Below are 22,704 nucleotides of genomic sequence, written 5' to 3'. Positions count from 1 at the left end.
TGCTTTTCCAGGGCTTTACAGAAGGAAATGGGCACTATGGACGCCATTTTGAAGATCGGAGGAAGGGTGGAGGCAACTGAAAAAAATGAGCTAGATAGTTGTGAGTTATTTAGAGAGTTATTTATAGATAGATCAACTCAGAATATTATATTATGTTTATATAGTGATAGTAGCTAGTGTCTCGGCATTTTTATGTGAAAAATGCTTTTATAGCGAGTGAAAACAATTATTGATATTGTTGTGGCCTATTAGTCTGAATGGTATACAGTGTTAGCCTGGGGTTGGTGTAGAGAGAGTAGAGAAAGTAATTTAATTTAGTTAAAGTAATTATTGATAGTGATGGGGCCTACGCTTTCTTTGCATTACTTGTAACTGCTCACACTCTGGTTTCTGAAATGATCAATCGAAGAGATGGCAGAGTAATGCATTAACAGAGACAGAGGAGGCAGAGGAGGTGAGTGTACAGCCAATGAAGGTACTTGGAAAAGCAATCTTACCTTAACTTGTCTGTAACCGCGTGACTTAGAAGGCTGCGCTTCCGGAAGGAGGTCATCAATGAGATTTGCCAGCTTGTCAAGGGTGATCTGCAACCTTCCAGCACCATCAGAACCGCACTGTCCATTGAGGTGAAGGTTACTGCAGCCCTAGCCTTCTACGCATCGGAATCTTTTCAGTTTTCAGCTGGCGACATCTGCCATATCTCTCAGCATGCCACACACTGCTGCATTCAGCAGGTAACTGAAGCCCTTTATGCTCGCAAGATGGACTTAAAAACTTCCCTATGACCGGAAGGGCTTTGGGTTTCTACAGAATATCACACTTCCCCAAGGTGCAGGAAGCAATAGATTGCAGGCACATTGCCCTGAAAGCCCCCTTAAAGAAAGCGGAGGTGTTTTGCAACAGAAAGGGGTTCCACTCCCTAAATGTGCAGCTTGTTGTCGACCACAACCAAATAATCATGACAGTAAATGCTACATTTCCTGGCAGCATCCATGATGCGCACATCCTACATGAGAGTGCTATCCCTGACCTGTTTGTCAATCAGCCAGAAAGTCACAATTGGATGCTGGGGGATAATTGATATGGCCTTGCCAGTTGGCTGATGACCCCTCTGCGTAATCCCGTCACTGAAGCAGAGAAGCGTTACAATGAAAGCCACATAGTGACATGCAACATCATTGAAAAGACAATTGTAGTCCTAAAGCAGCGCTTCAGATGCCTGGACTATTCTGGTGGCAGCCTACATTACCACCCTGACCGGATCGCTGAGTTTATTGTGGTGTGTTGCATGCTGCATAACCTAGCTATAAGGAGAGGACAACTAATGCCAGATCTGGCTGCAGGTCCAACTCCAGAAAGAGGGGAGACGGAAGAGCCAGCCGGCAAGGAGCAAGAGATGGAAGAGGCAGAAGAAGAGGCTGGTGAGGACCAAGGGGAGGGCAATCAGCCTGGCGATCTAGCCCCGGTACCATCAACCCCCTCCGAAGACCAGTACTCAGTGGTAGTTACGCGGCTGCTAAGCTGTTGCACTAGCAACTCATTTATGAACGCTTTGCATGAACTTACATTGGGAATATTTACATTTACAGTTATAGTTACGGTTAAGCAAAAGTTGCATTTGCGTGGAGTTTCATTTTTGCCTTACCTGCACTGGCCTGGCATCTGCATTAATGCTTAGCTTAAGTAACGTGATGATATAATAAAAGACTGAACAAATAATGCAGAACAATTGTAAATATGTTATACTTAATGTAACTAAGAGAGAAGGCACAACAATTGTTAAACTCAATCATTTTTTTTATTTAACACAATGCCGTCCCCCACTTCCCCAACCCACCCTTCACCCTCCCCCACTCCAAACAACCATAAACAAAATAACAATCTTGTAAAAAAATTAACAATTTAATTGAAAAACAAACCCCCCCTCCCTACCTGTGGCCACGGTTCCCTCCAGGTCCTTTCCCACCCCATGTTTTTACACCACCCACCCGTTTTGGTCGACACAGACGAAACGAACATGCTGTGCAATGTGGGACGGCAAGACTTACTGCCGTGGTGGAGGTGAAGGAGTGGAAGCAGAAGCCTGAGGCTCCACTTCCGAGTCAGGAGGAACTGTGTCCTCCATACTTACTTGAGTGCTAGTGGTCCCGCTGCGGGCTGACACGACACCTTGGGTGCAGCACTGTGTCCAGCTAGCAATGCATGCCGAAGGGCATTGGTTGCGGCGGTCTGTTCGCAAATCATCTCCAACGTCTCCCGTACTATCTCTGTTTGCACGGAAGACCAGTTGGTGAAGTTCGTGTTGAACTGGCTCCAGGTTGTTGAGAACTGGCTCCAGTTCGTGGAGAACCCATCGATCCCCTGGATAAGGTCGCGACCTATCGTGACCGTCTCCCTGCACAGGGAGATCAAGCACTCCGTCTGCCTGTCCGAGGTAGGTGATTGCTCACCTTGCTGACCCGACGTCTGTGGGGTCGGTGTGTGTGAAATGTCACTCCTTGGTGTCACCAGCTGCACAACGCTTGGTCCCGATGCCTCATCGCTCTCAATTGAGATGACCGCAGGGTCACCCTCCCCCACATCGACGACCTCCTCGTACTGGAGCTCTAGCTCCTCCTCACCCTCCCGATCCAGCTCCTGTTCCAGCTCCTCTACATACATTTCGGGAATAGGCTCATCAAGCTCATCATCATCCGACTGCACCAGTACCAGTGTGTCAGGATCACCTTAAAATCACACATGATGACATTTTTACATATCTCATTAGAACATAATGTTCAACATTACCAAGAGACGTTAAATATCAACTATCCCAGAAAGCTGTAACTGCTGCAATCCATGCTTCATATGCCATGTTTCTTATGCATGCATGAACTGACATGACATCATTAGTACATCATAAGCACATTACAAGTATAGCATTTTGTCTTTTATTTACAGGACATTAGATCAGTAACATATTTAAGTTTTTATACTGTTTTTAATACAGTGCGACAAATTACAAATTACTCACGAGACGCATGGCTGGATTCAGCCAGACCACGGGTGGTGATGGCACGGCTTTCACGGCCAACCAGCACGAGTGCACGCTCCTCGATGGACTTCAAGGGCTGCAGCTGAGCAATGTCGCCCCAGCGTCCGCCTTTGCTCGGATTTATTGATAGACGTCTTCTTCTGCAAACGACAAAAGAAGATGGCAAGGCATAAGCTACTGGACTCATACGTATCAACATTTTAAATAGTTTAAAAAGTTAAATGCTGCTGCTTCATGTAACACATTACACATTGCAGAATGACAAACAATTTCTGTCAAGGGTTGGTATTTAATACAATAGAATGTCCAAGTTGCATTAAATGCGGTCAATCATTAATATAAAAAAAAATTTCCAAGCAAAAGTGAAACACTTTTTACATTATTATTTGAAATTTACTGTTAACATGGTTTAAAAAAAAAATTTAAGAATTCCATGAAATGCAGGATATTCATTGCTCTAATAAAAATTAGCATCATTAAAATATAAAACATAAAATAAAATATATTAGCAGTAAAACATAAAATGCAACTTTCTCTCGCTGAAGCCACCAAACTATTGCAGCTTTTACAGCACTGGTCCGATCCCCTACATTCATTAGACGCCGAGGACACCACCCAGATTTTACGATATACACGGGGTGGCGGCTTGCCATGGACACCTCGTGTCAAATCGTCCCAGCGCGATTGAATTACATTCAGCAGGGCCTCATTGGCCTCATTGCTGAAAGCCTTCGCCCTTTTCCTTTCTGCATCTGATATTTCCGACATATTAATTAATTATAATAAATAAAATTTAAACTTGAATTATTACTAATGGCAACAATGAACAATAAAAAACAAACAACAATCAACAAGAAAATCAAACAAAAATAGAAAAAAACTCTAGAACACTGTAAACTATTTATTTTTAAACGTCTGCATTTCTGTCTCGCCACTACTCTCTCTCTCTCTCCGGTCCCTCCCTCTGCCTTCTGCCTTCTGAGTTTGTGTGATGACCCCTGACCTCCCAAAAAGCGGTGAAAAAAAACTGCCAAAAAAAAATCACACATGTGCACAAGGCCGTTGCTAGGGAAGCTTTTTTTTAAACTTCCATTTTAGTTTGGCGAACCACATCGCCCATTCCACATCGCTGGGATAAGGCCGAGTGGGAAAATCGCAAATTAAAAATGTACCAGCGATCAGCAAGGCTAAGAAGTCCCACATTGCTGGAACAAGGCCCATTTTTTGGGGGCCTTGGCCACCTAGTGGAAAGTCTAATGTTCTCGGTTTCTAGTCTTTTGAGTTCTTGCTCAATTTTCTCCTTGAGTGCGTATGGTACGTGATGGGGCTTGCAGTAAACTGTCTTGCGCCCTTCTGTGAAGACAGACACAAAGTATTTGTTTAATTTCTCTGCCTTTTGCTTATTCCCCATTATAATTTCTCCTGTCTCAGCCTGTAGGGGGGCCACATTTACTTTCGCTAATCTTTTCCTTTTTACATTCATGTAGAAAATGTTACTGTCTGTTTTTATGTCTCTCGCTAGTTTACTCATATTCTATTTTCTCTATCTTTATCAATTTCTTGGTCCTCTTTTTCTGAATTCTAAAATTCTCCCAATCCTCAGTCTTACTGCTCTTTTTGTCAACATTATAAGCCACTTTCTTTGATCTAATATTATCTTTAACTTCTCTTGTTAGCCACGGTAGGATCACTTTTCTTGTGAGGTTTATGTGCTTTAAAGGAATGTATGTTTGTTGTAAATTATGTATTAATTCTCTAAGTATATTCTATACATTATTTTGATTATTTATTGTTATCTATTGCTTGTCTACCATCATATCTTTTAATGTTGTTTCCCCCACACCTTAGCCAACTCTCCCCCCAGACCTATGTAGTTTGCTTTGTTTAGATTTAAGACCCTAGTTTCGGATTTAACTAAATCACTTTCAAACTCAATATAAAATTCTATCAAATTATGGTCACTCTTCCCTAAAGGCCCCTTTACTACAAGATTGTTAATTAACCCTTTCTCATTGCACAATACTAGATCTAAAATAGTCTGTTCCCTTGTTGGTTCCTCATCATACTGATCGAGAAAACCATCTTGTATACATTCCATGAATTCGTCCTCCACACTATTGCTGCATATTTGATTTTCCCAGTCTATATGTAGATTAAAGTTCCCCATGATTACTGTATTACACTTGTTATATGCATCTCTAATTTCCTGATTTATACTGTGTCCTACATTACCACTACTTTTTGGGGGCCTATAAACAACTTCCACCAATGTTTTCTGCCCCTTGCTGTTACTTAGATCCATCCAAACTGATTCTACTTCTTGATTTTCTCTCTACTGTCTTTATCCTATCCATTACTATCAGGGCGACCCCACCTCCTTTCCAATTTTGCCTATCTCTTCCAAAAGTTAAGTATCTTGAAATATTTAGTTCCCAACCTTGGTCACTTTGCAACCATGTCTCTGTAATGGCTATTAGATCAAACCTATTAAATTCTATCTGCACTATTAATTCATCTATTTTGTTGTGTATGCATCGTGCATTTAATTATAATGCCTTTAGCTTTGACTTTTTTGATGTTTCCCTGATGTCACCTTTGTCAGTGATGCTCTATTATCTTTGTTACTCTTTCTGTCCCTTCCGGACCCACTCTGCTTATTTTTACCTTAAACTCTGCTCTACTCTAGAGCCTTGACATTTCTCTTGCTGCTTTTAAATTTACTCTTTCCTGAATCCTCCCACCCCCCACTTCATTAATTTAATCCTCCTACCCCCACTTCATTAATTTAAAGCCCTGCCCGAGTAATTCGCTTCACCAGGACACTGGTTCCAGTCCAGTTCAAGTGGAGCCCATCCCAACAGAACAGCTCCCTCTTTCCCCAGTACTGGTGCCAGTGCCCCATGAAGCAAAATCCCTGCCTCCTACATCACTCTTTGAGCCACACATTTAACTTTTGAATCGGCTTATCCCCATACCAATTGGCGTGTGGCCCAGGAAACAATCCAGAGATTATTACATTTTAGGTTCTGCTTTTTAATTTGGACCCCAACTCCTCAAACTCTTTCAGCAGAACCTCATAGTTCTACCTATGTCATTGGTTCCTACATAGAAGGTGGCATTGTCAGAACAAATGCAACAGAGATGAAGAAACTGGGAGAATGCAATTGAGTTCTAACAGGAAGCGGGGGGTGGGAAGAAGTGCAGTCAAAATAGCTGTGGGAGTCAGTGGGCTTATGGTGGATATTGGTTGATAGCCTATGCCCAAAAATTGAGATAGCGAAGTCGAGGAAGGGAAGGAAAAAGTCGGAGATGGACCATGTGAAGGCAAGGGAAGGTGGAAATTGGAAGCAAAGTTGATGACATGTTTGAGTTCGGGGCGAGAGCAGGAAACAGCATTGATACAGTCAATACCAGAATAAGAGGTGAGGGAAGAGACCTGAGTAAGACTTGAACAAAGAATATTCCACATATTCTACAAAAGGCAGGCATAGCTGGAACCCTTATAGGTTCCCATAGCAACACATTTTATTTTGAGGAAATAAGAGGTGTCAAAGGAGAAGTTGTTCAATGTGAGAATAAGTTCAGCCAGGCGGAGGAGTGTGGTGGTGGATGGGGGCAGGGTGGGCCTCTGTTCAAGGAAGAAGTGGAGCGCCCTCAGGCCATCCTGGTGGGGGATAGAGGTGTATAGGGATTGGACATCCATGGTGAAAAGGAGGTCGTTAGGGCTTGGAAACTGGAAACTGTTAAAGTGGTAGATGACGTAGGAAGAATCGAGGATGTAGGTGGGAAGAGACTGGACAAGGGGAGAAAAAATATAGTTGAGATAGGAGGAAGTCAGTTCTGTGGGGCAAGAACAGGCTGAAACGATGGGACTACCACGGCAGTCTTGTTTGTAGAAATTGGGAAGGAGATCGAAGCGGGCTGTGCAGGTTTTGGGGATTATGAGATTGGCAGCTGTGGAGGGAAGATATCCAGAAGAGATGAAGTCAGTGACAGTCTTGGAAACAATGGCTTGATGTTCATTAGTGGGGTCATTGTCCAAGGGGAGGTAGGAGAAGGTGTCAGAGAGTTGGCGTTGAGCCTCCACAAGGTAGAGGTCAGTTCAGCAAACAATAACAGCATCACATTTGTCAACGGATTTAATGACAATGTTGGGGTTGGATGTGAGAGAATGGAGTGCAGCAAGTTCAGAGGGAGATAAGTTGGAGTAAGTGAGGGGAGCAGAGAAATTGAGACGGCCGATATCACACTGGCAGTTCACAATGAAAAGATCAAGAGAGGGTAACAGTCCAGAGGGAAGGGTCAAGGTAGAACAAAAATTCTGAAGGTGGGAGAAAGGGTCCACTGTGTGGAGGGGCGACAACTCCTGGCCAAAGAAGTGGGCGCAGAGGCGAAGGTGACAGAACAAGAGATCAATATCATGCCGCACTCGAAATTCATTGAGGTGGAGGTGTAAGGGGATGAAGCTGATGCCATTTACAGCTCTTCTAGACCCATCTTTTGTTTCTTTACTTGGCCCTTTACAATCCCCTTTTACCTTGCACCATCAAGCCAAACATCGAAAAAGAGCGGTGCCCTCTACAGGGCATCTGGGACCTGTGAACAGGTCAAGCACCTGGCTTTCCTCAACCAATCAGATTGAAGGAGTTGTCAATGAGCATAGTCTGAAATTGGAAGTGTCAGTTTGAATATTTAATTCAATGTTGAATCATGTACGAAAGACAGAGATTGGATTGAGTTAAAATAAATAAAGAATATTTTATTAACAAATCTATGGAATTCTCTATCCCAGAGAGCTGTGGAGGCTGATTATATTTAAGGTGGAGATAGACAGATTTTTGAGTGATAAGGGAATAAAGGGTTATGGGGAATGGGCAGGGAAGTGGAGCTGAATCCATGATCAGATCAGCCATGATCTTTTTAAATGGCGCAGCAGGCTTGAGGGGCCAGGTGGCCTACTCCTGCTATTTCTTATGTTCTTATGTTTTTATCCCTTTTGTCATTTAATCTCTAAGGCCTTCCACCCTATCGCAGACCTTTCCGTTTGTTCTTTCCTCCCTCTTCTCTTTCCCTGGCTCTTCACTTGCTTAAAACCTGTTACATCTCTAACTTTTTCCAGTTCTGCTGCAAGGTGATCGACCTGAAACATTAACTCTGTTTATCTCTCCACAGGTGCTGCCTGACCTGCTGAGCATTTCCAGCATTTTCAGTTTTTATTTTCTTAGTGCTAGCCACACTGGAACTATTGTGTGGCTGATCTGATCATGCTTCAGTTTATAGAAACATAGAAACATAGAAAATAGGTGCAGGAGTAGGCCATTCGGCCCTTCGAGCCTGCACCACCATTCAATAAGATCATGGCTGATCATTCCCTCAGTACCCCTTTCCTGCTTTCTCTCCATACCCCTTGATCCTTTTAGCCGTAAGGGCCATATCTAACTACCTCTTGAATATATCCAATTTCTCTCCGCAGATGCTGCCGGAGCTACTTTCTCTACTTGGGTACTCCTCCAAAAGCAAACGTAATATCCCCATTTTGGAGACGAAGTTATTATATAGTTACATAATCTCTATGGCACAGAAACAGGCCATTCAGCCCAACTGGTCTATGCCGGCATTTATGCTCCACACCGGCTTCCTCCCACCTCTCTTCACTTAACCCTATATGTATCCCTGGAACATTCAATCCTATTTGAAACCAGATATTTATACAGCTCTTTTTTGACTGAGTTGATGCAGGAGCAGAAGACCTTCTTCACAGCAGCATTTCAGACCACCACGAGCAGCCCGCAGCAGATTGCGGAGAAGGTGCAGCAGGTTATCGATGACATCACTGTGGCCCTGCTTGAAGGATTTACTTAGCTGCGGAGTATCATGGAGCAAGTGGCATTTCACAGCCATTTATAAAAGAGCTCAGAAACACAGTGGGTAGAAGCACAGAATTACTTTCTCTCATGAATGTGGTGACTGGTACTAATTGACCTTGGGCATCCACACCTAGGGGTCTGTGGCTGCCAGGTTTCACTGCTTGGTTTGGAAAGAGCATTGTTGGTGGGCTCAATCCACATGGAATAGACTGCATGGACTGCTTTCATGCAGATTGCTGCTTATCCAGGTGGGGTGCCAGCACCTGGGCATGACCAGAAAATAGATAAATGGGGCAGCTTCCACTCACATAGGCCACTCAAATACTTTCCTCCCTAAACCTCTCCGCCTCACAAGTGAACTCTCCTCCTTTAAGACACTCCCTAAAGGTCAACTGTCCTAATATCTTATGTGGCTTGCTCTCAAATTTTGATTATGCTCCTGTGAAGCAACTTGTGACGTTTCATCATGTTAAAGGTGCTATATGAATGTAAGTTGTCGTTGTTATTGCCTTTAAGCTGTTTAGAACTTTAACATTGGGATCAGTTTTATTCAAATAGACATTTTCTTTGCACAAGTCAGCTTTCTGGATACTCTATGTCAGCTTGGATCAGTGATAGACTTGATAATCGCTTCTGTGAAGTGCCATGGGATGCTTTACTATGTTAAAGGTGCTATATAAAGGCAAGTTGTTGTTATTGTTGATTATGTGCTAAGCCAAATACAGCTTATAAGTTTATCAAGGGAATGCATGGTGGTTGGATTTAAGAACACATCATTCACGTAAATTGAGTTAAATAAATATTGACCTTTTTATTTCTTGCTGTAGACAGCTGTAGACTGCAGGAAAATATCAATGTTCTGGTCAGGTGGACAGAAAAGTAACAAATGGAATTCAATCTGGAGAAGTGTGAGGTAATGCATTTTGGGGAGGGCTAACAATCTGGAAAGACATTTCAGCATATGCATAACAAACAAAGACCCATCCAGCCCGCATGAAAAAAACCCAAGCACAAACAGACATTGCAAATAACAAGCTAATATTTCCATCAAGAAACAGATTTAGAAGATCAACACACCCGAGACAAGTTAACATTTTAATGAGCCCGCCAAAATATGACAAAGAATCCGGGCTAACTTGGCACAAAGATTAGAGCAGCTCCAACAGTATAACTGGCTCCTGTTTTAACAAAGGGTATGCTACTGCCTCAGAAGGCACTGCTAGGGATGCTTAGCATCAAGAAAGGAGAGAGACCACCACAGCAGTTGTAACTAACTTCTCCAGCCTCGACATCCTGAAATCGGAAAAGGAAGGAAGAACATCATCATCGTGGCAGCAACCAACCACAGCCAATGTGGTACCACCAAAACCATCACGATCGACCAACTTCGAAACAAAACTCCACAAAGAAGAAACCGAAGAATCAAAACTTTCCACTCCACAATCTAAGTCCTGACTACCATCAGGTGAAAACATTACCTAAAGAGATTTAAACCTATTTCTAACGAAAGAAAATGGGTACTTACCCCATAAGTCCAAAACACGTTCTACCGCATCAGCGGACACCACCCAACTGAAGATTACACAGTAAGAAGTCTTCTACGACATTTGGGGTACGGCAAGCAGAACCTACAGAATCCAGCGAACCCTGAAATCGTGAACTATCGCCAACTGACCATAAAGGATTGGTAAGCATAGTCCCTGTTTGCCCTGGAGTCTAATCTAGTCAGTGTTAGGTATTGGGAGGTGGGAGGTGTATTATTCACTGTAACCCCTCTAAATGTGTGATGTACTGTTCTTTGTTAGAGTAATTATAAGTTTGACATTGTATTTTCTTGTCTTTAATAAAATCAAAGTTCTTTTGCACCAAACCAGTTGTCTGTTGCACTTTATCACATCCCCCAAATAAATCCAGAGTCTAGAACCCAAGGGAGTGGGAGCGATTCGAACCGCTCAGAAGGTCAGAGTTTTTTTTTTTTTTTTTTTAAATTCGTAGCCAATCGTTCCAATTCTTTGTCAAATCACAAACGCCAGAGGTCACCTTGCACATGCCAAGGATCACTCTGCGCCAATGCTCTTAGCCAAAAGGCCTAGAGCCACTGCACCGTTCCTGGAAGTACTGCAATACCAGGTTCGTGCCATGGAGGTGGATGGGTCAAGCCACCCCACACACCTCCGTGGAGGTGGATGGGTCAAGCCACCCCACCCACCTCCAGAGTTGAACCTGACCCCCGACACCACCCCTTACAGGAGGAAGTTGGGGACAGAGCGGAGTCACCGCTACATCACCACGGCTCCCCCCTTCACTTAAAGGGGAGAACCTCCGCAATTTTAAAACTTTGGGTCACTGGGCCACCAGGGAGGGTTTCGGCATGACCAGCGGCCTGGCACCCAAGAGGGGGTGACAGGCTGCCTGTTAGGGGACCGGCCGAACCCGGGCCTTATTTGTCGGGTTGACTGGGCAGTCGGCCGACAAAAGAAAAAACATGGCGGCAACAGCAGTAGGCCCTCCCCTTCAAGGGAAGCCGCACCACTGCTGCTATAAAAAGCCTCAGCCTCACTGGACCACCGGGTGAAAGCTTGTCTTGGCACCGCCGGGCGGGCCGAAGATTTTCCGAGGAGAATGTCGCCGTCAGGGGTTTAGATCGGCGGTGCGCACGATGATGACACGCATTCCGTGGATCGACAGCACTGGAGCGGTAAGGGGAGGATCGGGGCACCACCGGGAAAACCCGGGAGGGCAATTGGGCTAGCAGCGGCCATTCCACCAAAAGTCGCCGGCCACTCCACTCGGCAGCATTGCCACCGATGTGTGGTGGTAACAGGCCTTTTGGGAAAGGGGCAATTTCGGTCCCCTAGACTACTGCTTACAGTTCTGGTCACCACATTACAAGTAAAATGTGATTTCACTAGAAAGGGTACAGGGGAGATTTACGAAGATGTTGCCTGGACTGGAGAATTTTAGCTATGAGGAAAAATTGGATCGGCTGGGGTTGTTTTCTATGGACCAGAGGAGGCTGAGGGGAGACTTAATTGAGGTGCATCAAATTATGAGAGCCCGAGATAGAGTGAATAGGAAGGGCCTATTTCCCCTAGCAGAGTGGTCAATAACCAGGGGGCATAAATTTGAAGTAATTGGTAGAAGGATGAGAGGGGAGTTGGGGAGAACTTTGTTCACCCAGAGGGTGGTGGGGGTCTGGAACTTACTGCCTGAAAGGGTGGTAGAGGCAGAAACCCTCATCACATTTAAACAGTGCTTGGATTTGTACTTGAAATGCTGCAACCTATTAAAATGCGGACCAAGAGCTGAAAAGTGGGATTAGGCTGGATAGCTCTTTTTCGGCCGGCATGGACATGATAGTCTGAATGGCCTCCTTCTGTGCCATAAATTTCTATGAATCTATGATTCTATGACAGTGGTTTGTGGATAAATCTGTGGAAACGTACTAAGTGCTGGGAGGGGGCTGAAGGGTGGACGTTCAACTTGAGTAGAGGGAATTTGCACATCTTCTTGGTGAAACAATGAGCTTTGATTTTCATAACAAAAGGTATGTTGGCTATTGGTATGAGATACCTACTACTGGAAGAATTCCTAGCAATCTCCCTATCTGTATGTTAGCTCCCTTCATAGCACCCTGTTGCTTTTGCTCACCATCCTTCTATTCTACTGCGTGCTCTTCTCACTGGACCACAAAATGATTTTGGAGACTTTGGCTGAATTGCAGAGCAGAACCCGGTCCGAGTGGTCCAATATTTAAGTTGTTTTTGTAATCCTATGTTGTGGTACGCAGTAATGTAGGTGCTGGCATGAGCCGCATTGTATTAGCGTTCGAGTGCTGTCTGGGAGTTTCTAACTGGCGCCATGAGCCACAACTGCAAAGGGTAACCCTGGTTCATCTCATGGGATCTTCAAGTAATGCAGGCCCCAGGGAACGCTGCACAATAAAAACATTGCAGGTGCTCTGTGGAAAAAAAACATGCAGGGTAACATTTACAGAGAGATGTCCTGCCCTCTTTGTGTATGCTGATAGCTGTAATGATATGAATTAAGTTGAATTGAGCCATTTACTGTTCAAAGATACGGCTGATATAAAAAAACAGTATGAGATGAGAGCTAAAAATGTTGGAATAAAGCTTCAGATGTGCTACAGAACATTTTCCAAAGTGTTGTTTTTAAAATAGACTACAAACCAATACACGGCGTCAGAATCAGGATTGAAATGGAAGGTTTACACTTTCTGGATAATTTGAGGCTAGAAGGAAATGTGGTGGAAGTGTGGAGAAAGTGGAAACCAAGCTTTGAATTGTATGCAACAGAAACATGCCGAGGAAACAAAACAGACATGTTCAGATCAGTAATTTACGAGGAATAGGCAAAGAAGTGATATATTTATGCATGGAGAGTATAAATGAAAACTGAATGTACTAATGGACATGTTTAAGGAATATTTCACATTTAAGAAGAATATTATACATGAAAAACATGTATTTAATTGCAGGTGCCAAGCTCATGGAGAACAGAGGCATCGATATATAATAGATTTGTGGGGAAAAAAACAATTCTGGTGAGGACAGCTCTCTGCTGGGAACAGGGGGTCATGGAGTTACAGAAAGCAGACCAGCAGAAGCCAGTAAAACACGAGCAACACTATTCATAATATGAGTGGAACAGAGATGTCAATTCATACAATGAAAAAATATCAGAGTTAACCAATAAACCCAACAGATTATGGATTGCGAATTGTAGTAAAATATGTCCAGCGTTATCCCAAACGTGGAACAAATACAACCATTTTGATAATTTTGCAATGCCAAAGCAAAACCATCCTCATCAAACAAACAAAGAATAATAAACACAGCTCATTGAGTGTAAGGACAGGCTGAATGTGTGAATGAATTTTATGTGGATGTGATTCAGACAAGAGGTGTTGCTGAATGGACAGTTGACTTCAAGATGAACAGTTCTGCTGTTGGTTCAAAGCTAATCACAGGAGACCGAGTAACATTGGCCATAGTCAGTTTAGAAAAAGCTTGGTACAAAATTGAGCAAATCTGATAAAATGTTAATGATATACTCTGACCACAACATTAAGCTGGTAGGAAAATGCACCATGATGTGTGAATATAATGATAAATACCAAAGTTCGTTATGGAAAGGAAAATCGAACATAGAATACAACAGGCAGCTGATCCGATATTACCCACTTTACACCACTAGTGAAAGTCAAAATGAAGCGAAGGTGAGATGATGGTGGAAAGCTGCTTGCACAATTGAATGTTTGGATGGTTCTACCCAGTGTAGCTGCATTGATGTCTGGATAGGTTAGAGGGCCAGTGAATTCTTTCCTGCAATTATAATGTTTAAACGGCTTTCCCCTTTTTAGATGCAAAAATTCAAGGGGAGAGGGGCTGTCTCTTGCTTATCTACCATAACGTCGGAGGAAGAGCTGCGGAAACCCTTGGAAAATTGGCTTAAATGACTTTTCTTTAGCTCTTCCACCAAAACGATGGCAGACAAGCAGGGGAAACTTCATAGAAATCCACACCCACAATGTTTTAACGCTCAGTACATTTTAATGGTTCTGCATTTACATTTCACAGTAAGTAGCCTGCTTACACCTGCATTATTTTCCCCTCTCAGCATCTTGAAAATTTAGATTTGTCCCCTCAGAATCTTCTTTTCCCCAAATGAAAACAAGTTCAGCTCTTCGAGTCTTTCTTTATAATTAAGAACCCTGTGAAGCCTGTCACGTTCTTATATACTCTTCTCTGAATTGTTTCCAACGCAAGGTTGCTCTTTTGAAGGCAGGATGCCCTAGATGGCACACATACATCAAATGTGGCCTCACCAATGATCTACATTAATGATCAACCTGGTGCAAAGTAGAGGTTTTTCCTGCTTGGTTGATAACAGTTTCATATTTAATGTGAGACTTATAGAGGAAATAGATAATAAGCCAGGATACATGTTAGGAAGCAGCAGGATATGAAAATAAAGAACCGCTCAGTGGTTGCATTATTCACAAGTTCTGTTGCTCGATGTAAATACATTAAATGCGTGGATCACGTCACAATCCATTTATTTTATCGAATTCAGCAGTACCAATGCCATTCAATTGTATTTTTGTGGTTTCTATTCATTCTTTGTAAAAAGAAAGTTAAATGCAAATAATTACCCTTCCCTATTGCTGTAAAGAAATTGGATTGCTGATAATATTCTTATTTGGAGGACTGGGGTATGGTGTTGACTGCTGAAGTCTTCTTGCCTCATTCGGTTTTCAGCTACCATACGGGTCACTGCAGAGAGGAGAAAAGATCAACAATCTGTATAATTGAAGTTGCAATTTATTAAGGAAACGTAAATATATAGACACACATTAGCACAACTTACTTCAGAACTTGATGAAGATGAACTATCGAGTTAAGAATAATGTGCATTTCATGCTTCATTGATGGCCACCTCCAAGTTGTTAAATATAATTTCTGGCTAGCAGAGAGTGATTCAAATTGACAGAAGGAAAGGAACAAGAGGCAGCGACTAATAGCAACATAACTGGTCTCAGTAATAGCATGTGAGATTCATCAGCCATCAATTGTAAACCATTGCTGTAAACACTTTCGGCTTTTTGTATTTCGGGGGAAATATTCGCGGCGGTGCACAAAAGTTAGCGCCAGAAAATAGTTTGCGCCCTCATCAGGAATTTTCAGCAAAAAAGTGATGTGGAGGAGCATTAGCGTTGTGTCAGGCATTGCCTTTGTGCACCCCAGCCAAAGGTGGTGGCCATTTTGCACATGCACATTGACATTTTTTTTTCTTCTTTTTTTTTTTCCGGTCGCAAATGCAAATACAGGGCGCGCCAGCTTCCTGCGCACATGCGCATTTAAATCGCCCCACTTCATCACTTCTGCTGAGTTGGAAGGAAGGCTGCGTGCCAGGCACATCAGCCAGCAGGCTAGTGAAACTTTGCTGAGCGTGGTGGAGAGGAGGTGGGACTCACTCCATCTTGCTGGGGGAGCCAGACCACTCCCGCCTGTGTTTAAACGCATATGGGAGAAAATTGCACAGGAGGTATCTGCTGCAGACACTGTGGCCAGGACTGGCACACAGTGCAGAAAAAAGTTAACTGACCTTACGAGGTTTGTCAGGGTGAGTACCATTTGCATCTATGCAAGCCCCCTGACTTCTAACATTACTCTCACACACTGTGTGAAGTTTGTCACGCAACTGGTCCCTCTCGAAACTCTGTGGGATGGCTTTTACAATGCATAACAGAGATGAAGGCTTACTTCGGCACCTATTGGCTTTTGATGATCTATGCACGTAATTTGTATAATTAACATCATCCCTAGCAAAACACTCCAACTGCTCCTATTGCTTTCTGAAAGATCACTTACAGCCCTCATATTAGATGTCTCTAACCTGCAGGTACATATTGATGAATCACATGCAAGATCCAAACAGATTGAATGGAGGCCACTAGAACACTCACAAATAATCACCTATTCTACTGTGGTAGGTATATGTGGCACAACAGCAGATAAACCCTTTTTAAACCCTTCCTATTTTTGTCTTTGCAGTCCAAGCACTCCCATAATCAATGGGAGCAGCTGCAGACAGGCGGGGGTCCACCTCAAACAATCCCGCTGATGGATGTAGTGAGGATCTCTGCCCTGATTGGAGTCCCAGCTCAGACAGTTGCCGGGGGCGATGCCGAGCCCCCTTCGGGCAGTGAGGGCATGCAAATGGATGGCCCAACTCAAGACATTGCATTGAAAGATATTATGGAGTTGTGGCGGCCTTTCAAACGAACATGTACAATGCCAGCTTCATCATGTCACCCTGGCCCCTCCTCTGCTGCTAACCACTCATCTGTTGATTTCTATTTCCAGGTGACCAACCAGAGGCGCAGCATCCATCGAGGGACACCTCCACTTCAGGCCATGGTGGAGATGATGAAGGAGGGGAGGAGACTGCTCCGGTGGAACATCAGAATCCACCAGTTGCCCTTCGGCACTCAGTTCATCTGGCGATGACACTGACTTCCCGGGGTTTGAGAATTCAAAGGTTCCTGGAACCCAATGATGCACAGCAATGCATTGCGGGGACGTAATCTCGCAGGCCAGCTCTCCAGAGGGTGAGTCGGCAAAGTTGGTCTGCTCAAAGACAGGCAGACGTGGAACTGAACCTGGTGGAAATGTCCAGGGAAACCGCAGTGATGCACCATGACGTATGGATGCATTGGGATGGATCTCAGCGAGCATTGACAAGCTCACTGCAACTGTTGTTGTGACTTGTGAGTCCAGCGAGGCTATCATTGCCCACACACAAAGGCTGGTAGTCTCTAGAAGTGACAGTACAGTTCCAGAGTATGTGGCACGCACCATTAATCATGCTGCAGACTTGGGTGCATCACAGTCCCAAGCTTTGCTTCAGCTTGGGCAAGTGATGAAGTCCATGTCTGATTCCATACTCTCTGCATTTCCCACTGTCCCACGGGAAAATGACGGTGCCAAAGTAGACCAGCAAGTTGTGCGTAGTCATCGTGTTCCGGTTGCTAAGGCCCAGCCCTGTCGGAGAGTCAGTGGTTCCAGGGAAATGGAAGGTGGTTTCATTCCTTAGGATGACAGCGTTCCGGCTCCCACCACTCACTCACCAACCATGCACCATACATGGTTGACACCCCAGCCACCTGTGACTGGTAACACTGAGGAAGAAGTGCCCCAGTTGAAAGCTAGGCCTTCCAGTGCAGAAGCTGGTCCAGTGTGCCCTCAGACGCCATCTGCATTGTCTGGCCCCCCAACACAGCAGCCCTCTCATAGCCTTGCTGAACACCCTAAGCCCTCATTGAGGAGGAGCAACAGGCATGGGAGGGGGTTGAAGGGAAGGGGGGAAGGAAATGTCTCCTGAAGACCCATTAAGGGCTTGCAACACTTAATTGCCAGGAATGCCTCCACCATTGTCCACATCGTACATAGTTGTGTGATAACAATGCACACCTCTTCAATGGTGTTGCTGCATGAAGCAGTGTAGTGTATCTTTACATTTTGTTCACTGCATAAAGCAGTCTTGTATTCTTTCACATTTTGTTCACTGCAGGTTGCAGTTTTGTGTGACTTTACATTTTGTTCCCTGCATAAATCAATTTTGTGTTACTTCGATGTTGCTGTCTGCGGGGATCAGTTCTGTGTTCATAAGACTTTAACCATTGTATAGTTTTGGATTGTGGGGAGTGGAGACAAATTGAAACTGTTGCATTTTGATAAAAGTTGTTGTTTGACCTTTGACATTGCTGTCTTGTTTCTCATTTGCAGAATCAGGTGTAGGATAACCAACATGGTAGCATAGAGTAGTGAGGCAATGCTCCAACCTCCCCTTCCCTGTTCAAGCAAACCGCTCAATGATGATCTGCCAACGTGAGGCTCTTGCTGCGCCCGTATCTCCATGCTGCCTCCACTGTGGTTGTGGTGACGCGGAATAGGTTCCTCGGCAGGCTCCACTTCCTTGTTTTCCTCGTCCTCCTCCTCCTGAGATGGTCCTGCAATCTCCATTGGCAAAGCCTGTCCCCTCATGATGGCTAAGTTGTGTAGCATGCAGCACACGAAAATGAACTTGGGAGACCTATTGAGGGGAGTATTGAAGGCTGCCTCCAGAGCGGTCCAAGCATCGGAAGCGCTGCTTCAGCACACCAATTGTTTGTTCAATGATATTGCAGGTGACTGCATGGCTGTCATTATAGCGCTGCTCGGCTTCTGTGGCAGGGTTCCAGAGGGGGATCATGAGCCAGGTGGACAGGCCATATCCTTTGTCCCGATTAGCCAGCTCTTGTCTTTGCCGCTGAAACATTTGGAAACACTGCTCTCTCGCAAGATGAAAGCATCATGTGTGCTCCCTGGATAGCAGGCATTCACTGTGGGGATGTGCTGTGTGTGGTCGCAGACCAGCTGAACATTTAGGGAGTGGTATCCCTTTCGGTTTCGGAAGACCTCTGCAATCTGTGTTGGTGCTCACAGGGCGACGTGTGGACAGTCAATGGCAACTTGAACCTTGGGGAAGCCTGCAAATCATGCAAATCCTAGAGCCCTCTCATTCTGGCTGTTGCTGCTCATTGGGAACTTTATGAAGTCCATTCTGCAAGCGTACAGTGCCCTTTGTAACCTGGCGAATGCAGCAATGTGCAGTGTGCTGCGAGATGTTGCATATGTCCCCTGCTGCCGCCAGGAAAGAGCCAGAGGCATAGAAGGCCATCGCCAAAGTCGCCTTAACCTTGATGGGCAATGCAGTCCTGTTGGCACTGGTAGGCTGCTGGTCTGCCTGTATGAGTTGGCATATTTCTGTCAGCACTTCTTTTCTGAAGTGCAGCCTTCGAACGCACTGCGCATCAGAAATGTGGAGGTATGAGGGATGTTCCCTGTAAAACCGTGGGAGGTAAAACCTCCTCCCCAAACGTCGGTGACCTCTTCGATTCCGTTGCCCACAATGGACGGGGCCCTTCTTCCAGCTTGAAGCCTCCTGCCTATAGAACCAGCATGAACTAGGTTTGTCGCCATTGAAATCTCTTACTGACCTTGAAAACAAAGAGTTAATTCACATAAAGTGCTGCTTTAAACTGTAGACGCACGCAGCATTCTGCACGCAACCGTGGCAGTCAGTGACAACTGCGATATAAAATCCTCCAGCCTCCCTTTAAATATGCCACCAATATGCTGCACCCTGGGACCACCTGTTTTTTTTGGACAGTTCCTGGGGCGGTCGCTAAATCAGGCGTTAGGGCTGAAAGTTCCACCCGGGGCGCTAGTGCAGCCTTGCACGACGATTTATGTCGCCATGGCAGTCAAAACGGAGGGCGGGGCGATAAGTTTTTGCGCCAACACAAAAACATTGGCAAAACTTAAGGCCAGGCGCTAAATCCTGAACGCCCCATTTGACGCCCAGAGACATCATTTGCCGCCCCGCCAGAGCGTGAAAGAGGCACAAAATAGCAGAAAATCCAACCTATTTGTAGTGATTTACTATTAATGGGCTTCCATAGGAACATACTGGGCTAAATATTGGCCTTTAAGAAACAACACACTTGATAAATACACAAACCTGTAGGTGGAGCTGACTCAACAAAAGCACAATTAGTAAATAAGAAACTAGTTTTGCAATGAACCATGTGAAATAACAGAGTATAGTGCATAGTGGATTCTGGCATAGAGTGTGGTGGATTCTAAGCCATACTGGTAGTAAGTAATTCAGCGGATACGAGGCTAAATCAGCACTAAAGGACTGATTGTTTTGGTAGAGTTGGTGCCTATCAGTTTCTATGCCACTGTCAGTCGTTATACTTTGTCTCTTTACCTAGTTTTCCCTTCTATCAACTTGAATCATTCTCTACTTTAGCCAGAAAATATATTTAATAACTTGGAGTTGGCCATTACATTATGGGACTGAGATTCAAATATTACATAGGATTACATAGGCCTTATGGAACCTGCATTGTGGGACCCAGATTCAAGTAAGTAAGCTTGTTTCTTGCACTCGGTGCAGAAAGTGCCATTCAGCAACCATGCTATGGGTTTACTATAGAACTTGATTGTGCTTCTTGTGCGATTCCTTGATTAAGATTTCAAAAATTATATCTGAAATCACCTCCGGCCCGACAACCCTCCAAGATCACTGCGCTCTTCCAATTCTAGTCTCTTGCGCATTCCTGATTTTCATTGCACACCCATTGGTGGCCGTGCCTTCAGCTGCCTGGGCCCTTAGCTCCCTGCCTAGACCTCTCCGCCTTGCTACTTCTCTCTCCTTCTTTAAAACTCTTCTTAAAAACTACCTCTTAGATCAAGCTTTTGGTCACCTGTCCTAATATCTCCTTATGTGGCTCAGTGTCAAATTTTGTTTGATAATGCTCGTGTGAAGCGCCTTGGGATGTTTAAAGCTCTACATAAATGTAAGTTGTTTTTGTTGATTACCATGTGGCATGATATCCTCTGTTCAGCATTGAGTGCCCATTTAAAATAGATACTGCATTGAAGACACCTTCTCCAATTTTGTAGATTGTATGCTTTAAGAGGAATGTCATTATTAGCTATAGAACTTTGGTTTACTGCAACACTTATCATTCAGTCAGTTTTATTGGGTATGATTTTATTTGCATATGTTGCTGATTCCAAATTTTACCTATTTTTGGATTTATGTTGCCAGCTGGAAGTTAAATTTTTACAATTGCAATTCTGTGGCTAGGCAAACACAACTCAGTTGTCCTGCTTAGGGGCGGAATGAAACATATCCAGGAGTTTAAGAAAGTTTCAACAAATAACACAACAGTGTAACGTTAAAGGGTGGAAATAATTAATTTTTCAAAAATTATATAGCTCAGCTGTGGCTCAGTGAGTAGCATTCTTGCATCTGAGTCCACTCCAGGGACTTAAGCACAAAACATTTCTAGCCTACCACTCCACTGTCGGAGGTGCCATCTTTTGGATGAGACGTTAAACCGAGGCCCGGTCTGCTCTCTCAAGTGGACGTAAAAGACCCCATGGCACTATTTCGAAAAAGAGCAGGGAAGTTATTCCTGGTGTCCTGGCCAATATTTATCCCTCAATCAACATAACAAAAAAACAGATTATCTGGTCATTATCACATTGCAGTTTGTGGGAGCTTGCTTGTGTGCAAATTGGCTGCTGCATTTCCTACATTACAACAGTGACTACACTCCAAACATACTTCATTGGCTGTAAAGTGTTTTGAGACGTCCGGTGGTCGTGAAAGGCGCTATATAAATCCAAGTTAACCAAAGTTATTCAGGGATATGGGGCAAAGCCAGGTATATGGAGTTAGGTCGCAAATCGGCCATGATTTCATTGAATGGCAGAACAGGTTCGAGGGGCTAAGTGGCCTACTTCTGTTCTTATTATCGAGAGGACAAGCCGACAGAAGTGGTTGGTCAAAAAGGACTGTTTATTGATATATATAGCCAATCAGATATTGGCTGTATTTATTTCATGCCAGGTTGATTCTGTCCTAATGATCCACTTTATTTTACTTTTAAGCATCCAAACTTAACAGATTCTGAGGTGGAAACAAAACAAGATAAAATATAGGAGTAATCTAACAATACACATCTTTTTCATGTTAGGGTGCAAATTCCCTAAAAAATGACTCTGGATTTTCACCAAGCAACATTGTAAGGAATATAATCATGCCAAGAATGTTTTATGGACACAATTTATTTTTCCCCTTTAGAAAAAATTCATCACGATACAATATAAATCAAATTGATTCTGGTAGTTGTCACCTCAAGCCCAAAAATACACTAGAAGTATTGTATTGAAACCCAACAGTAGACAATTGCTCAGAAATTCAGATTATCGAAAATACACATTTTGCTATTTACCTTCTGAGTTTTGCTGCAAATGTGCTTTGTCTCTCAATCTTCAAACTTCATGAAGCATGAACCTGTTATAAGTATTTGAATTTTGTAAACATTTGCATTTTCTACTTTTTAATTTAACATCACATTTTAATATTTGTAACCATTTTCTTGAAAAACTGAAGCTTTCCTATTAAGAACTGGTATTAATTTATCTGCTGCATCATTACTTAAGCAGGTTCATAAAACATTTTGCATTCTACAATCAGTCACAATAACCCTCAAATGACATGGCTCACAATGCATGAACATGACACAAAGCATAAACATCAAATATGGCAGCACCTAAACATTCAAGCAGTATTTTAATAGCGTACCAATACTGCCAATTTTATTGCATTCTATCTGGCTTGTTTTAATAATGGAAGATGTAAATTAATTTTAATGAA

The 22,704-nt window shown here is 43.7% G+C and overlaps 1 protein-coding gene across 1 annotated transcript; it reads right to left on the bottom strand.

Annotated features, from left to right (window-relative positions):
- Positions 1–2,081: 2,081 nt before the first annotated feature.
- On the bottom strand, positions 2,082–22,304 carry LOC139258955 (uncharacterized). The gene is made up of 4 exons (XM_070874826.1): positions 22,280–22,304; positions 15,077–15,197; positions 3,014–3,174; positions 2,082–2,726 (listed from the first exon to the last, which is right to left on the bottom strand). Exons 2-4 carry the CDS (start codon positions 15,187–15,189, stop codon positions 2,128–2,130), a joined length of 873 nt encoding a protein of 290 aa, XP_070730927.1. The 5' UTR covers positions 15,190–15,197; positions 22,280–22,304; the 3' UTR covers positions 2,082–2,127.
- Between the last annotated feature and the right edge of the window lie 400 nt (positions 22,305–22,704).

Source organism: Pristiophorus japonicus, chromosome 3 (assembly GCF_044704955.1).
Source record: "Pristiophorus japonicus isolate sPriJap1 chromosome 3, sPriJap1.hap1, whole genome shotgun sequence".
NCBI classification, from domain to species: Eukaryota; Metazoa; Chordata; class Chondrichthyes; family Pristiophoridae; genus Pristiophorus; species Pristiophorus japonicus.
The sequence above is the reverse complement of the archived record's forward strand: the minus strand, read 5'-3'. Positions and strand labels throughout refer to the sequence as shown.

Excerpts from the sequence above, each read along its gene's own strand:
- LOC139258955 (XM_070874826.1), bottom strand. The coding sequence starts at position 15,189 with ATGGTAGCTGAAAACCGAATGAGGCAAGAAGACTTCAGCAGTCAACAC. Across the intron at positions 3,175-15,076 it reads CTTTACAGCAATAGGGAAGG|AAGAAGACGTCTATCAATAA; the intron begins GTAATTATTTGC and ends TGTCGTTTGCAG. Across the intron at positions 2,727-3,013 it reads TGAATCCAGCCATGCGTCTC|GTGATCCTGACACACTGGTA; the intron begins GTGAGTAATTTG and ends TGTGATTTTAAG.